The 14,379-nt window shown below is 35.9% G+C and overlaps 1 protein-coding gene across 5 annotated transcripts in view; it reads right to left on the bottom strand.

Annotated features, from left to right (window-relative positions):
- Positions 1-14,379, bottom strand: part of FUBP3 (far upstream element binding protein 3) — a 69,858-nt gene that overhangs the window by 29,490 nt on the left and 25,989 nt on the right. For 3 of the 5 annotated variants that reach the window (XM_072632727.1, XM_072632729.1, XM_072632731.1), the window contains exons 3-4: positions 3,021-3,054; positions 191-240 (exon numbers count right to left, since the gene is read on the bottom strand). In XM_072632727.1, the coding sequence (XP_072488828.1) occupies positions 191-240; positions 3,021-3,054 (84 nt within the window). The remainder of the gene's footprint in view (positions 1-190; positions 241-3,020; positions 3,055-14,379) is intronic. The other 2 variants (XM_072632728.1, XM_072632730.1) reach the window with 1 other exon arrangement.

Here is a 14,379-nt window from a genome sequence, read left to right as displayed (position 1 = left end):
TAGTCATAAAAATTTCTAGTCAAGTGAAAGAGTGCATTGTCCTGTGGCATGAACTGGTGTTTAAGTTACCAAATTTAGGTTAATTTCAGAAGAGTAACATACCTCTTAATAAAGTAAAAATTTCTTTCTTAATGAATAAGGTAAAAAGAATGGTTAAATACTTAGGAAATTGGGCAATCCAGATACTTACTAAACCCAACCATTTTATCAGGCACTTTGAATTCTTCTGTTATTACTGCCCTAAAAATGAATAAGATTTCAAAGTCAATAAAATGAATAATTTTGCTACTATCTTTCATTCTCAATCTCCTCCTAAACTGGTAATATCGTAAGCCTAGAGTTTAAATATAATCACATCAGTTTAGAGAATGCACTTAAAATTATATGAAGCCACCCAGATGAAGCACTTTGTCCCCTCTACCACTTGATTTGAAAAAAAGTACCCAGAGTCAGTTGCTGTTCTTACCATTATAGGTGACTACTTTAGCAACTTATTCAATTACCAAACCTCTCTTAATTGCTAGGTTTTTTTTTCATATTTAATCTGAAATTTCCTGTTGTAGCCTAATTCTTAAATGTTTTGTTTTGCCCACTTTGACTAATAAGAGTAACTAGTCTGTGATTACTTAATAACAATTCTTCTATGCTCTGGGTGACCTTTGCACTTCTCCTCTGGCATTCTTTTCTCCAGATCCAACAAACATCATTCCACTTTTCTACATATGCCTTGGTTTTCAAACTTTTCACTGCTCTTTGGCCTCCTTCCAAATTACCTTGGTCTTTTAAAATATAAGGCCCTAAACTGAATATAGTTTTCCAACTGAGGCCTAATCAGTGTCGAGTAGAAAAGAATAATTACTTCACTCATTTTCTAAGTATTCCTGTTAAAAAGCCCACAATCTAGTCTTAGATTTTTCCCCCGTCTTGGAAGACAAGTACAGCATTGACTCATTCAAATGAACCAACAGGAGTACTTCCTAACTTCCCATACACCATATTATGGACAATATCCAATTTGTGCAACACCCTGGAAAGCAATTAAATCTAAACATTTACCTTAGGAGGAAGATAAGTGCAGATAATTAGGGAAAACTCCTCTCCCCCCACAAAAACCTGGCATTTTTAAACACCTCACACACAGCTGGATTTTTAACCACCATGGAAAGAATTGAATAAAGTGCATGTTTTTGTGAAAAGTCCTCTGCTTAGAAGAAATGCAATAGTTAAAAGCACTTCCCATTATGTAGCTGTGATAAAAGCACAGGGAGGAGACCCTTCTGTTGTAATGTACATCCTTAGGTTTGTAGGTGCAGAAGTAATTTCTGGTATTTACATATACTATCTGAAAATAAGCAATTCTAGGTGTCCCAATTATTTCTGAAATACTGATGTTAAGACAGAGTTTCATGAACATATTAAAAGATATGGTTTTCTTTCACACTAGGCTTTGTCCCAATAGGGAAAATAATGCTAACTACAAACATATATTCCCAGTAAAGTCAGGAGGCTACAGCAAAAGCAAGTGTTTATGTGGTACATGTCAACTTGCTGTATTACTGGGATTTTACCTAGAAAAAACTCCAAAGTTAAATCAATATGAGAATTCACATGCCTTATCTAGCAACCACTTTCTATAATTTTGTCTCTGGGCTTCTTTGGAGAATAAAAGTACAAGGTCACAATAAACATACTGGGTCAATGTGTAACTGGGTCAATGTGTAGAATAAATATGTCAGAAATGGTTGTAAACATTTTTTACCAGTATAGTTCTGGCTGATCAAATATAGAGAAGTTTGTCTTTTTCATTTCAAACAAAAATCTCACTTGTAAATTGTTAATGGTTTCTTCAATTAAGTATTTTCAAACATGGCCAGAATGAAGCTATCCTGAATTAATGCTCATCAATGGCAGTTAAGATTCCAAAGGGCCCTTCTTTCGTTGTTGTTCTTCAACTTCAACACTGTTGTGTTTCAGTCATGTCTGACTCTCTGGGACCCCATTTGAGGTATTCTTAGCAAAGATACTGGAGTGGTTTGTCATTTCTTTCTCCAGTTCATTTTACAGATGAGAAACTGAGGTAAATAGGGGTTAGGTGACTTGCCCAGGGTCACAGATAGTAAATGTCTGAGATTTGAACTCAGGAAGATGAGTCTCTCAGACTTTAGGCCCAGCACTATATCCACTGTGCCGTCTAACACTCCCTTCCTTTCCCCCACCCCTTCAGCCCCTCTAATATTTCTTTATAATACACATTTTTGACTTTTCACATTAGGGTAAGATCACTGAATTCTATGTCACATAACCTGATACAATATAAGGGAACCCTAAAATACTTTATAACAGAATCCTGCATATGTATTTTAAATCTCTATTTTAGTATTTGTATCATTCTTACAAACTGTACATATTTCTGTTTGATAAAATTTCTTTTTCAGGCATTAAAAGCACCTTACAATGATTTCATTATGTCTCACTTTTTTAGGGAGGCATGCAGAGGGTATTTCTTATTAATGAGACTGCAGCAGGGAAGAGTTAAGTGACTATTTACTTAAAGTCATTTGGTGTGTCCCTATCAGTAGCATATGGGTTTCTAACCTCCCACTTCCATGTAATATCCACTGAACTTGCCTGTTTACCATGAGCATCACCTTATATCTCTTACTCTAGGAGAAGTTTTCTTAGGTGAAAAGGCTAAAGATTTCTAAAGCACTGGAAAAATTTGATATTTCTATTTTATTTGATGGAGAATCAGGAGAAAGAAAATCTCCAATATTCTGATAGTTCTGTCATTCTGCATAATAATATTTAAGTTTTTAACACTCAAAAACATCAAACTTATCCCTTTAGGAAGTTGTCTTTAAAAGGGTTATTAAAAAAAACCAAAATTTCAACCTTGAAGAAATCTAGCCCATAGTTTTCCACATTCTCAACCTCTGACTTTCTAACACTCCAGTACAGATGGTGGATCAATAAACAATTAGAATTAATCAATAAATAATAAAACATAACCCACTGCTTACCTTTGATGTACCAAGGCCCCTAACTGGTTACCTACTGTGGCAAAGAGAAAGAGAAAAGAAAAATCAAAGCATTAGCACGGATAAACTAACTTCATCCCCATACAAGTTCTTATCATTTAAAAAAAAATACAAAGAAAGAAAGAAAAGCAAACAGTAATTTAGGCTCAGTGGCTGAAATGAATGAGTTATATGATATGAAACAGGAGGGGATGTCTCGATCAACACAGTTTATAACCTAGTGTCCAGCTGAACACAGGATAAGAAATTGATCTGTGTATGTCCATGCTGAGAGTCATGGGAGAAAATCCTTCTTGCCCAAATCCCTCGAACTCACCATCTCCTACATGCTCTTAATTTAAACCCAGTGTAAAGACGGAAAGGGTAAGTTTTTTAAGTCAAAATATAATGATTTAGCCTCATTCAAGGCATTATTAAGATCATTCAGTGAGAGCTGCAGTCACTACGGACATATGTATGTATTCCTTTCATTTGTTTGCTTTAATTCTTCCATTAGATGGTAAGTTCCATAGGGGTAGGGTCTGTGCCTTATGCTTCATTTTTAAGAGACTTTTATGCTATGTTTAGTACACAGTGGATTACCCACGAAATGCTATAGACTGAAAAATTATCATTCAAACTCACTTGAAATGAAATAATTTTTAAAAGGAAAACAAAAGCCAAAAGCAATTCTGTTAACTTCCTGTCACTACAGCAACCCTTTAATCAAGGTTTTCCTGAAGGCATTTCAGCCACCTCATGTTGTGGTCAGTTGGCAATTTCTCTTCTTTTCCAGCTACAACCAAAATAAAAATCATTCAGTTTTTCCCTCTGGGAAAAAGTAGACCTTTTATCCAACACATGAACTCAGAGAACAAAAAACCCAAGTGTATTACAAAGCAACAACCTGAACTTTACATAGAATTAAATAAGAATTCAGAAATAGGACTTTGGGGAAACGATTATATACAGACTAAAGATAACCAAATGAAGAACAAATTATATCATTTAAAAAATATTTTATTTTACCAATTATATGCAGAGACAACTTTTAACACACAACTTTTCAAAATTTTGAAGTTCAAATTTCCTTGCCCCCCACTACCTCTCCTCTCCCTAAGAGAGTAAACAATTGATATAAAGTTACATACATGCAACCATGTAAATATATAATTTAAGACAAACAAGAAAGGGCACTGACACCTCAAATCCAAGACTCTCAAGTGATATTTCTACAGTATCAACTTAATCCTCAGGCCTCTGATTTGAAATTAAGAAAACAGGATCATAAAATAAATAAATAAATGAATAAAGAAAGAAATAAAAAAATAAAAAAAGCAGGATTATGGCCTAAAAAAAGTAAAATGCATAAAGAAATAAAAAAATAAATGAAGCTATAGAATCAAAAGTATTTTCTTCTGGGTCAATAGCAAATAACAATCTACAGTTCAGAATATCAATATATATGTCTATTTCAGGGATAAGAGACCTGTTGTTTTAATTTCTTTTAATTTTCCCCTTTCCATATATTTGTTCTGCATATAAGATGTTCCAATCAGAATATTCAAAAGCAGAGAAGGTAGAAGGGAAAACAAATACTAAGTGGTATTCTTGATGCTGAGTCAATCCTAAGTGAAAGCCAGATAACTGCAAATTTAAAAAAGAATCAACCAATTAACAAGCCCTACAATGTGTTAGGCACTCTGCTAGGACCAAGAGATATAATACAAGGAAGGAAACAATCCCTGCAGTCAAGGTTCTTACATTTTAATGAAGGAGATAACAAATATGAGTATAACATACACACATGCATGTACGTATAGAGCAAAGATAAATACAAAGTATTGGAATATAATATGATAGGAAGGGAGGACCCTACCAGTCAGAAAGAAGGGTTGCCTGAACTGGAAAAGAATTTTATAAGGCTTGACTGAGCAGGCAGTATATTTCAGACATGGGGAACGACTAGCACAAAGACACGGACATAGGAGATGGAGATGTCTTAGGACATAGGATGAGGAGGCTCATTTGGATGGACTGTGATAGTGGTGGTTGGGAAAGGAGAGAATACTGCACAGTAGAGCTAGGAAGATTGGTAAAAGGTTTTGAATGGTATCTCAGCTTCTGAAGAGAGTTATGCCTATGAAAGACAAGAATGATAGGTGAATTAAATCACAAATATGAATAATAATTTGCAAGGTAGGTCCCTCAAGTCATGGCTACAAGTTCCTATTAACTTATTTTCCAGATCTGTTTTCAGGATTTGTCTTTGAAGAATTCAGTAAGAATTTACTAAAGGAAAAAAGAAACAAATGGTCACTTACAGGTAAAAATGTTTTACTGAAGTCTCAAGAGCCTTGTTGTGAATGCAGTATTTCCAGTAATGGTAATAAAAATCAAAACAACAACAATTTATATAGTACTTCAAGGTTTGCAAGGTACTTTGCAAACTTTGATCATCTTTTCCTTACAACCCAGGAGGTAGGTGCTATTTACAATAACTAGTTCTGCCATTTCTCCTCTCTAGGCTTCACTTTTCTCATCTGTCAAATAGAGAAATGACATTTATGGTTTTATAATTTTCTTGACACACTCTTCAAAAGAACAAACTCAGCTGAAGAGAACGAACATGCTCAGCAGAGTAGAAGGTAAAAATTAAAATAACATGGGAGTGTGACAAATGAAAACTGGATGCCAGAGAGCTTAGTTAGGCATTGGGCCAAGACATAAGCTCCTACACCAACCAATGCTGACCATAAGCCTGGATAATGCATTAAGGATGTGTTATAAAAGGTTTATTACAGACAAAACATGATGATCAATTCTGTCTTAGTTCACTTACTTGACATTAGCATCAAGTGGATTTCTTACTCACGAATCATTCTAAATTTTGTACTCACTACCAAAACAGAACTTTCTTCTGATAGCCAAGTATATGTCCTAAGTTTTATGGACACTTTAATTTTGAATGACTAACTGCTTAGCTGACAAGCAGAAATGCCCAGAAATACTGAAAATAAGATTGCAGACACCATTTCACAAAGACACGGAAAGCTCCTGTTTTTACATTAAAAGAAAAGAATAAAGTCTTATGTTCAAGTTCAAAATTGGATTTAACTATTTGAGTTGATTCTTAAGAATGTCAAACATCTTCTTTCTTGTAGATGTATGCAGACCAAGGCTGAAACGTACAATTTAAAGTTTCATTCTTTCTGAGGCATTCCCATTTAGCTCCTAAAAATGGGGACCAGTTGTTAGATGAGAAAAATGGTACCAGCATGTTCAAGCACTGCAAACTCATAATTCCAGGCACAAGACATCTATCCATAGCCTTAATGATGGGGAGGAGGTCAAACTCCGGAGGCCATGCAATGTCCCCTTTCTCATCACATGCATAGGTGCACCTATTGAGCACAATTTAACTGTAACTACAGTCATTTTACTGCAAAAAAGAATGTTGAATAAAAATCAGTCCCATTTCCTGCTAATGGTGCCTGCTGGTTGATAACATTTCATCTTGTTTTAAGGTTTAACTTAACTGAATTCTAGCACGTATATTCACTCATATATAGGTAGGCTTTTAATTTATTTTCTGTTGTCTAAAAACAAGACATACCACCTATGCTAAGGAAAGCACAATCTCTTTACAGAAAGTACATATACTATATGTAAAACATTCTCTTTAAGAGTAAACCTTCTGAATCAAATGTGGTAAAGAGATAATTATAAAAGATAAAAGATTATTTTGAGTACATGAAATTGAAGTTTCTTCAAAAACAACACCAATGCTTCTAGGCTAAAGGGAAGCAGATGAATGGGAAAAATATTTGCATCAAATTTTGCATATAAGAACTTGGTATCTAAGCTACACAGACAGCTAATAGATACAAAAAAGGCTGAAAACCATTCTTCATTAGGTGAGTGACTAAAGGACATGAATCAGTAGTTCTCAAAAGAAGAACAGCCAACTATTAACAGTTGTATGGAAGAACGTCACAAATCACCATTAAGAAAAATGTCAATCAAAACAACACTGAGGTTTCACCTGACACTCAGTAAATTGGCAAAGACGACAAAAGAAAGGACTAGCCAACATTGGAGAGGCTGGTGGAGCTTGTGAATACGACCATTTGGTGAAAGCAATGTAGAATTTTGCAAATAAAGTAACTAAAACGTTCATAGCCTTGGATGCAGAGATTCTACTACCCCAGAACATATACCCCAAGGAGGTCACTGATTAAAAACACATTAGATATGTATATTAACACCTTTTGTGGTAATGAAGAGACGGAAACAAAGCAGATGCCCACCAAACGTGGAATGGTTAAACATGTCATTACATAAATGAAATTAAATATTACTGTGCTGTAAGATTACTACAAAGAAACATGGAAAGACCATATGAGACTGAAGAAAACAATACTACAACACAATGACTACAACAATGTATGTGGAAAACAACAAAAAACAAAAGAAAATGAATGTTGCACAACTATATGTGCCAAGAAGCTTTGAGAAGCACTTCCCAACTCTTCCCACTTTTCTGCAGAGGTGAGAAGTCCAAAGGAGAGATATTGAGATTTTTTTTTAGATGTACTGATGGCTGGAAGCTTTTTTCTTCTGTCTCTTTCTTTTTCTTTTTAAAAAAAAAGTTCTTTGTTACATGGGATAGCTCTCTGAAAATAGGGAAGGGGAGGGAAACATGAGAAAATTTAGGTGATGTAAAAACAAAGAAATAAATATGCATTTTTAAAAAAATAGTAAAATTTTAAGACCAGAGATCAGTTGTGCTGATTTCACTTATGTGCAAATAAAATGGTTGGATAACTGCTTCCCACTCCTCAAAAACTGAACTTATTTTCCTCACACCAAAGCGGTAAACGAAACCAGGACACAGTCCTGCCTGTTTTTCCTGTTCAAATTTAATAGCATTTTAAGAGGAAAGCAAATCAAGTTCAGCGATCTGTCTAAAACAACATGAACTAAAGTTAGAGCATGACAAGATGTGCCAATTTTAGAGAAAATAATCTTTCCACCAAAAGCTAGGACACTCAACTCACCATAATTAGGATAAAACTTTATACTCGTATAATGACTTACAATTCTTGAATTTATTTTTTTTAAAGTTGACCTCAAGAGCTATATAAGTATTCTGTATCCCAAGAATGATTTCTAGTCTTTTTGGAAACTTGACAAATCTTTATTGTATAGCTTTTATATAACTTCCTTTCAACCTCTGCTTTCTTCATTCAAATTTCCCAGATAAATAAGTATGATCCACCACAAATTCATGCAATCTCTGGTCAATTAAGATTTCATATTTATTCGTTAGTCCTTTTAGCTGCTGTTCTAAATCTCTACTCTCATGCCCTCAATTCCAGCATGACTTCCACCCAACATGGTTTTCATCTCCTAGTTTAGATACTGAACAGATTTAGTAGGAGCATGTTCATTCACATGCTACTGAATCTTCAGATTTTTTCATCTATATATGCACTCTCATTTTTCTTCCCTTGTCTCAAAGAAAGGGTCTCCCCCAATAAGGCTCTATGACCTCCACCTTTGTGCTTTCAATCTCATCATGCCACTCCTATTTTAGGGCCCACCTCTACCATCCTAAAGCAGACCAATCAAGCCCGCTACCATCCTGGTTCACAGAAGCAAAGAGGTAGCATAGTAGATGCTGGGTCTGGAATCAGAAGATCTGAGCCTGAGGCAAAATACAATATTTCTCAGTCAATTTTCTCAACTGTAAAATGTTTTAAAAGCTGAAATGAGACAATATATAAAGCATCTTGCAAATCTTAAAATGCTTTATGAATGCTAGTATTATTATCACCTCTCACTTATTATTATTCCAATAGCCTCCTAATTGGTCTCCCTGCCTTAGGTCTCTCTCTTCTCCAATTCACTATGCAAACAGCTGCCAAAATAATCTTCCTAAAACACAAATCTGGCTGTGTCATTCCCTGCTTAAAAGCTCCAGTAGCACACAATTACTTCAAAGATAAAACAAACTCTTCAATTTGACATTTAACACCCTTCACAATCTGATTCGATCCTATTTCTTCCAGACTGATTTCACGTTGTTTTCCCTCTCTCTATCAATTTGCTCTGTGTTTCAGCCAAACTGGCCTCCTTGGTATTTACTTTTCTTAACATTCCATCTTCCCCCCTATTGCTGTTGCACAAGATGTCCCTCATGAAATGCAATGGTCTTCCTAACCTCCTTCCACTTTTGGGAACCCCTAGATCCCTTTAAGACTCCTTACACAAAGAGTTTCCTGATTTCTCCTTTCTGCTTTCCCTGCCCCCTCCACTTTCTATTTTGTATTTTATTATTATGTTCCTTTTGTTTATGCTCCTTGAAGGCAATGGTTGCTTCAGATCTGTCTTTGTAACCTCTGGGCCTAACAGTGTTTGACACACAGTAGGTGCTTAATAAATGCCTGAACTGAATAATTCTAGCCCAAGACACTGCAAACTGCTATAATTCTTTCTTTGCCTCCAGTCTATATTCTCTCCAATCTATCCTGCACACTGCCACCACTATTTTCTTCACTGTTAAAAACTCTTCACAATCAGGCACCAACCTCCTTTTGTAACTTTACTACTATTCTCCAATCAACCCCCTTCTTGACCATCTGTCCCTGCCAAATTTCTTAAACTTTATTTTAAACATACCACTCCCCCTACACCTAGAGATGGTTTGCCCTCTTTCACAACTTTCATCAACTAATTATTAAAGTTCTGTCAAACCTGTGAAGTCCTTTACCAGTTAACTGTCTCATGCAGGGGCATTTTTCACATAAAGAGAGATTCTGGACCCATGATTTCATTAATATAGAGAAGTCCCAGATAAGAACACATCCTCCACCAATATAGTTTGGTACCTTAGAGACTCACCTACAGCAGAGGTGCCAAACTCAAGGTGAATGCTGGGGGCCAGATTAAATTAAAATCTAATTGGAAAATTTTAAAAAATAAATAAAAATACAGTACAACATACATAATATCAATTTGAGATTTTCTAAATCAATAGGTACACATTTCTATTTGAGTTTGGCACCACTGCCTAGAGGACCAAGGAGTTAAATGACTTGCCTCCTCATGCTGCTATTTAAGTGCCTGAGCAGAATCTGAACCCAAGTTCTCCCAGTTCTAAGCCTGGCTTTCTTTATCAACTCTATCATGCCGCTTCTCATCTGAAATATTTATCATACACTACCTTATTTTATTATTAGTTTTTTTTAAATCTGCATTTATCACAGAATTTCAGAGTTAGAGGCTACCTCAGAGGCCATCAAGTTCAACAAATACCTAAAAAAGGCTCCTCTCTGTAATATAACCTGTTCAAACCTTTGCTTAGAAGCCTCAAGTGAGAGAAGCCATTGTGTCCTCAATTTGCCTCTTTGTAACTTCTACACAATGAATTAACTGTAGGTTCTGCCCTCTGGAAACAAAAGAATAAATCTTGTACAAGCCTAATCACTCTTCCTCAGGTAATAGTTCTTCAAGTATGTGAAGAGAACTATCAGATCCTAGTATATTTTTTTCTTTTCCAGGCTAACTATTCCTCGTTTTTTTTTTTAACTGAATTTTATAAAGAATAAACTTGAGGCTGATCATTGTAGTGGACCTTCTTTCAATACTGTCCAAACTATCTACAACCTTCCTAGAACATGCTATCCAGAATAACAATAGATAACATTTATATAGCACTACATGACAAGCACTGTGCTAAGGGCTTTATGATTATCTCATTTTCTTCACAATTCTGTGGGGTGGGTGCTGCTATTATCCCCACGTCACAGATGAGGAAACCGAGCCAAATGGGGGTTAAATGTCTTGCCCAGGGTCACACTGCTAGTAACTGAGTTCCTGACTCTAGGCCCAGCACTCTAACCACCAAGCCACCTTGCTCCCTCAACAATCTAAATGGAGTCTGATCAGGGCAGAGTACAGAAGGGTTATAATTTCCTTCTTCCTGGATGTTTTCTGTGCATTTCTCACTGAAACTCAAGATTACATTTGCTTTCTTGGCTGTCCTATCACATTGTTCACTCTGAACTTACAATTCACTAAAACCTCCAGTCCTAGAGATTTTACAGATGAATTTTTGTCGTATTTTACGTATTTGTGAGTGGAAGGCAACATTTATATTTCAGCTTATTAAAATGGGCTTAAAGTTGTGACCTATCAAGAATCTTGAATCTTAACTGTCATCTAGTATGTTAGTTATCCCTTCTGTGTCATTTGAAAATTTGCTAAGCATGTCATCTATGTGTTTACCCAAGTCACTGATAAAAATGTTAAACAGCACAGGTCCAAATATAGATGGATATGAAGCACTTCATTGGAGCCCTCCTCTCAAGTTAACACTGACTTGCGATGACTCAAAGATTACTCTCTGGATCCAGCCATACAACCTGTTTCAGATCTACCTAACAGTACTGTCATCTCAGCTCTTATTTCTTCATATTTTCAACAAGAATAGCATGAAAATCTTTGTAAATGAGTTGACTAGAATCTCAGTAAACCACATCCACGGTATTCCCCTTAGTCTATTAGCTTGAGTAACCCTGTCAAAAAATTATTAAGGTTCATCTAGCATGTCTGTGACCTTTGTTTTATTTTCTAGATGTTTACTTAAACAATCTCTTCATAATCTTTTCTTTTTTTAAGGGTGAAGCCTTTAAAGATCCAGCCTCAGACACTTATTAGCTCTGTGTCCTTGGGCAAGTCATTTAACTGCTGTTTGCCTCAGTTTCCTCATCTGTAAAATGGGGATAGTGACAGTGTTCCTATCTCTCAGAGCTGTTGTGAGGACCAAATAAGATAACTGGAAAGTACTTAGCACAGAGCCTGACACAAAATATTGTTGCATTTCAAAAACCCTAAGAGGTAGGTGCTATTATTATCCCTATTTTATGTTTGAGAAAACTGAGGCCAACCTAAGTTTAAGAGACCTTTCCAAGGTCACCAAGCTAGTTAAGTGCTTGAGGCCAATTTTCCTAATTCTCTGTCCGTCCAACTGTCTCTGAGTTAAGAGGAGAGTGAAAGAAAAGAAAACAGGCACTATAAGTGGCCTTCTCAAGGAATTAACCCAAGAAAGGGACAAGAGATATAGGACAATAGCTACCAGAGATGGACAGTGAGAATGGAAGAGATAGGGGTGTGTCTATAGGCAGCCGAGAAGCAGTCTGTAAACAGAAACAGACTGAAGATTAGTGAGAGCAATGGTAGACTCAAACCCAGATGAACATCAAGGCTTTTATGAAGAATAAACTTGAGACTGATCATTCTAGTGGACTTCCTTTGGATACTGTCCAAATTATCTACAACTATCCTAGAAAATGATATCCAGAATAATATTAGATAACATTTATATAGTACTCCAAAACACAGTTATAAATCATATACATGTACCTACTATTAAACAAATATATTGTGTACATAATAAAAAAAATACAGTGTGGAATAACAGAGCCCTAGGGTCTCTCAAAAGGACTGGCTACATGACACAGGGCAAGTCATTTAAATACTTCTCGCTGCTCTCTAAGACATTAGGTTGAAGAGAAGGTGCCAAATTGCATCGACACAGGGAGTTCCCTCATCAAGGAGTTCCTTATACCAATGAATTCTCATATCCAATCCCTGTAAAACTCATAAAACATGCACAAAAAATAGAAATAAAATGAGATGAAGATGAAACAGTATTTAATTTTAAACATTTATTAGGGTACTAAAAAACTTTTTGTTCTCAATAAAAATATATTACTATTTGGTGAGAATAGTGCAACTGAACATACTTCAATAGTTTAGAAAAATTCCTTTGCATGTCCTGGAGATAGAGACGACTTGTAAATTCATTTGGATACTTCAGGTGTGCTTTTGTATGGATGTGAACAACAGCAAGAATGACAATTTGGCTGGACTACAGAGTACAAGATGAGGAGTAGCCTAAGATAAGCCTGAGAAGGTAGGTTGGGATGGATTTTAAATGACTTGAGTTTATGTTTAATCCTATATGTAATAGGAGTCATTAGAATTGATTGAATGATGGGGGAGGAAGGAAGAGAGAAGGAGGAGACAAATATGCCCTTAGGAAAATCACTCTGGCAGTAGTGTCAAGGGAGGATTGTAGTGGGGTTAAATGTAAGGCAGGGGGACCCATAAAACTGCTATTGTGATTGTCCAGGTTAGAGGTGCTGAGGGTATAAAGTAGGCTGGAGGCTTGTAAGAATGGACAGATATGTTCGATATGATGTAGAGAAAAAAAATGACAAGATTTGGCAATTACTTGGGATTAGTGGAGTACGTGATCAAGGAGTCAAGAATGACAATGACATTGTGAAACTGAGTGTTACTGGTACCATCAACAGTAAGAGTGAAGTTCTGAAGAACTGGTTTGAGAGAAAAGATAATGTAATGAGATGTGTGATGCAGATCAAACCCATCCACACCGCATAACTTGCTCTGGAAGCAACTAAACTTAAAAAGGGGAAAGGGTAGGTACTTTCCAGTTACACCCCAGGCCAAGGAAGGGTGTTTTTGTCCAGGAAGCTGCTGGGATTGTATATGAAACAATAGAGCAGAAGGTATTGCCTCTCCAAATATCCTACAAGGTCCTTAAGACAAGAATCCATGTCTTATACTTCTGCTATCTCTTACAGTTCCTTGCACATTGCATATAATTAACATTTGTTAACTGACAATAATAATAGCAACAACTCACATTACATATCGCTTTAATATTTACAGAGCATTTTGCATAAAATCTTATTTGATCCTCACAGAATCCTGTGAGGTTGGCAGTACAGGTATGATAATCCCTATTTTACAGATGAGGAAAACCAAAGGACATGAAAGGCAACTGACTTGCTCAAGGTTCCAGAACTAGTAGTAAGTGGCAGAGCCAGGATTAGAACTCAGGGCTTCTGACTTCAAATCAGTACTCTTTCTTCTACACTACAGTTGCCTCTTCAAATTAATACATCCAAAAACAAACAAATCAATAAATAAATTTGTGAATTTTGTAATGGTATTTATGGTAACTATAAGCAGATACTTTATAATGTCATAAGGTGAAGGCTACATATTCTTTATCCTAGAAGTTAAAATGAGCACAAACACAAAGTTAGGTTCATACTGACAAGAGTCAAGAACCTGATTTCTTTATAATGGAATCCACATTTGTTCAGCTGGTCATTGAAGACACTTCAGGAAACATCTAGCTCACCAGAGTCCACTTTGGTTGGCTCTTTGTTGACCCTGGTAGCAGGTTATCAAGTTTTATGTCTAATCAAGGATCACTTTGATTTTCTCAAATACCAGCAGATGCAGCCTGATTTTATCTGAG

The sequence above is a fragment of the Notamacropus eugenii genome, chromosome 1 (genome assembly GCF_028372415.1).
Source record: "Notamacropus eugenii isolate mMacEug1 chromosome 1, mMacEug1.pri_v2, whole genome shotgun sequence".
In the NCBI taxonomy this organism is placed as follows: Eukaryota; Metazoa; Chordata; class Mammalia; order Diprotodontia; family Macropodidae; genus Notamacropus; species Notamacropus eugenii.
This window is presented reverse-complemented; position numbering and strand designations above follow the sequence as displayed.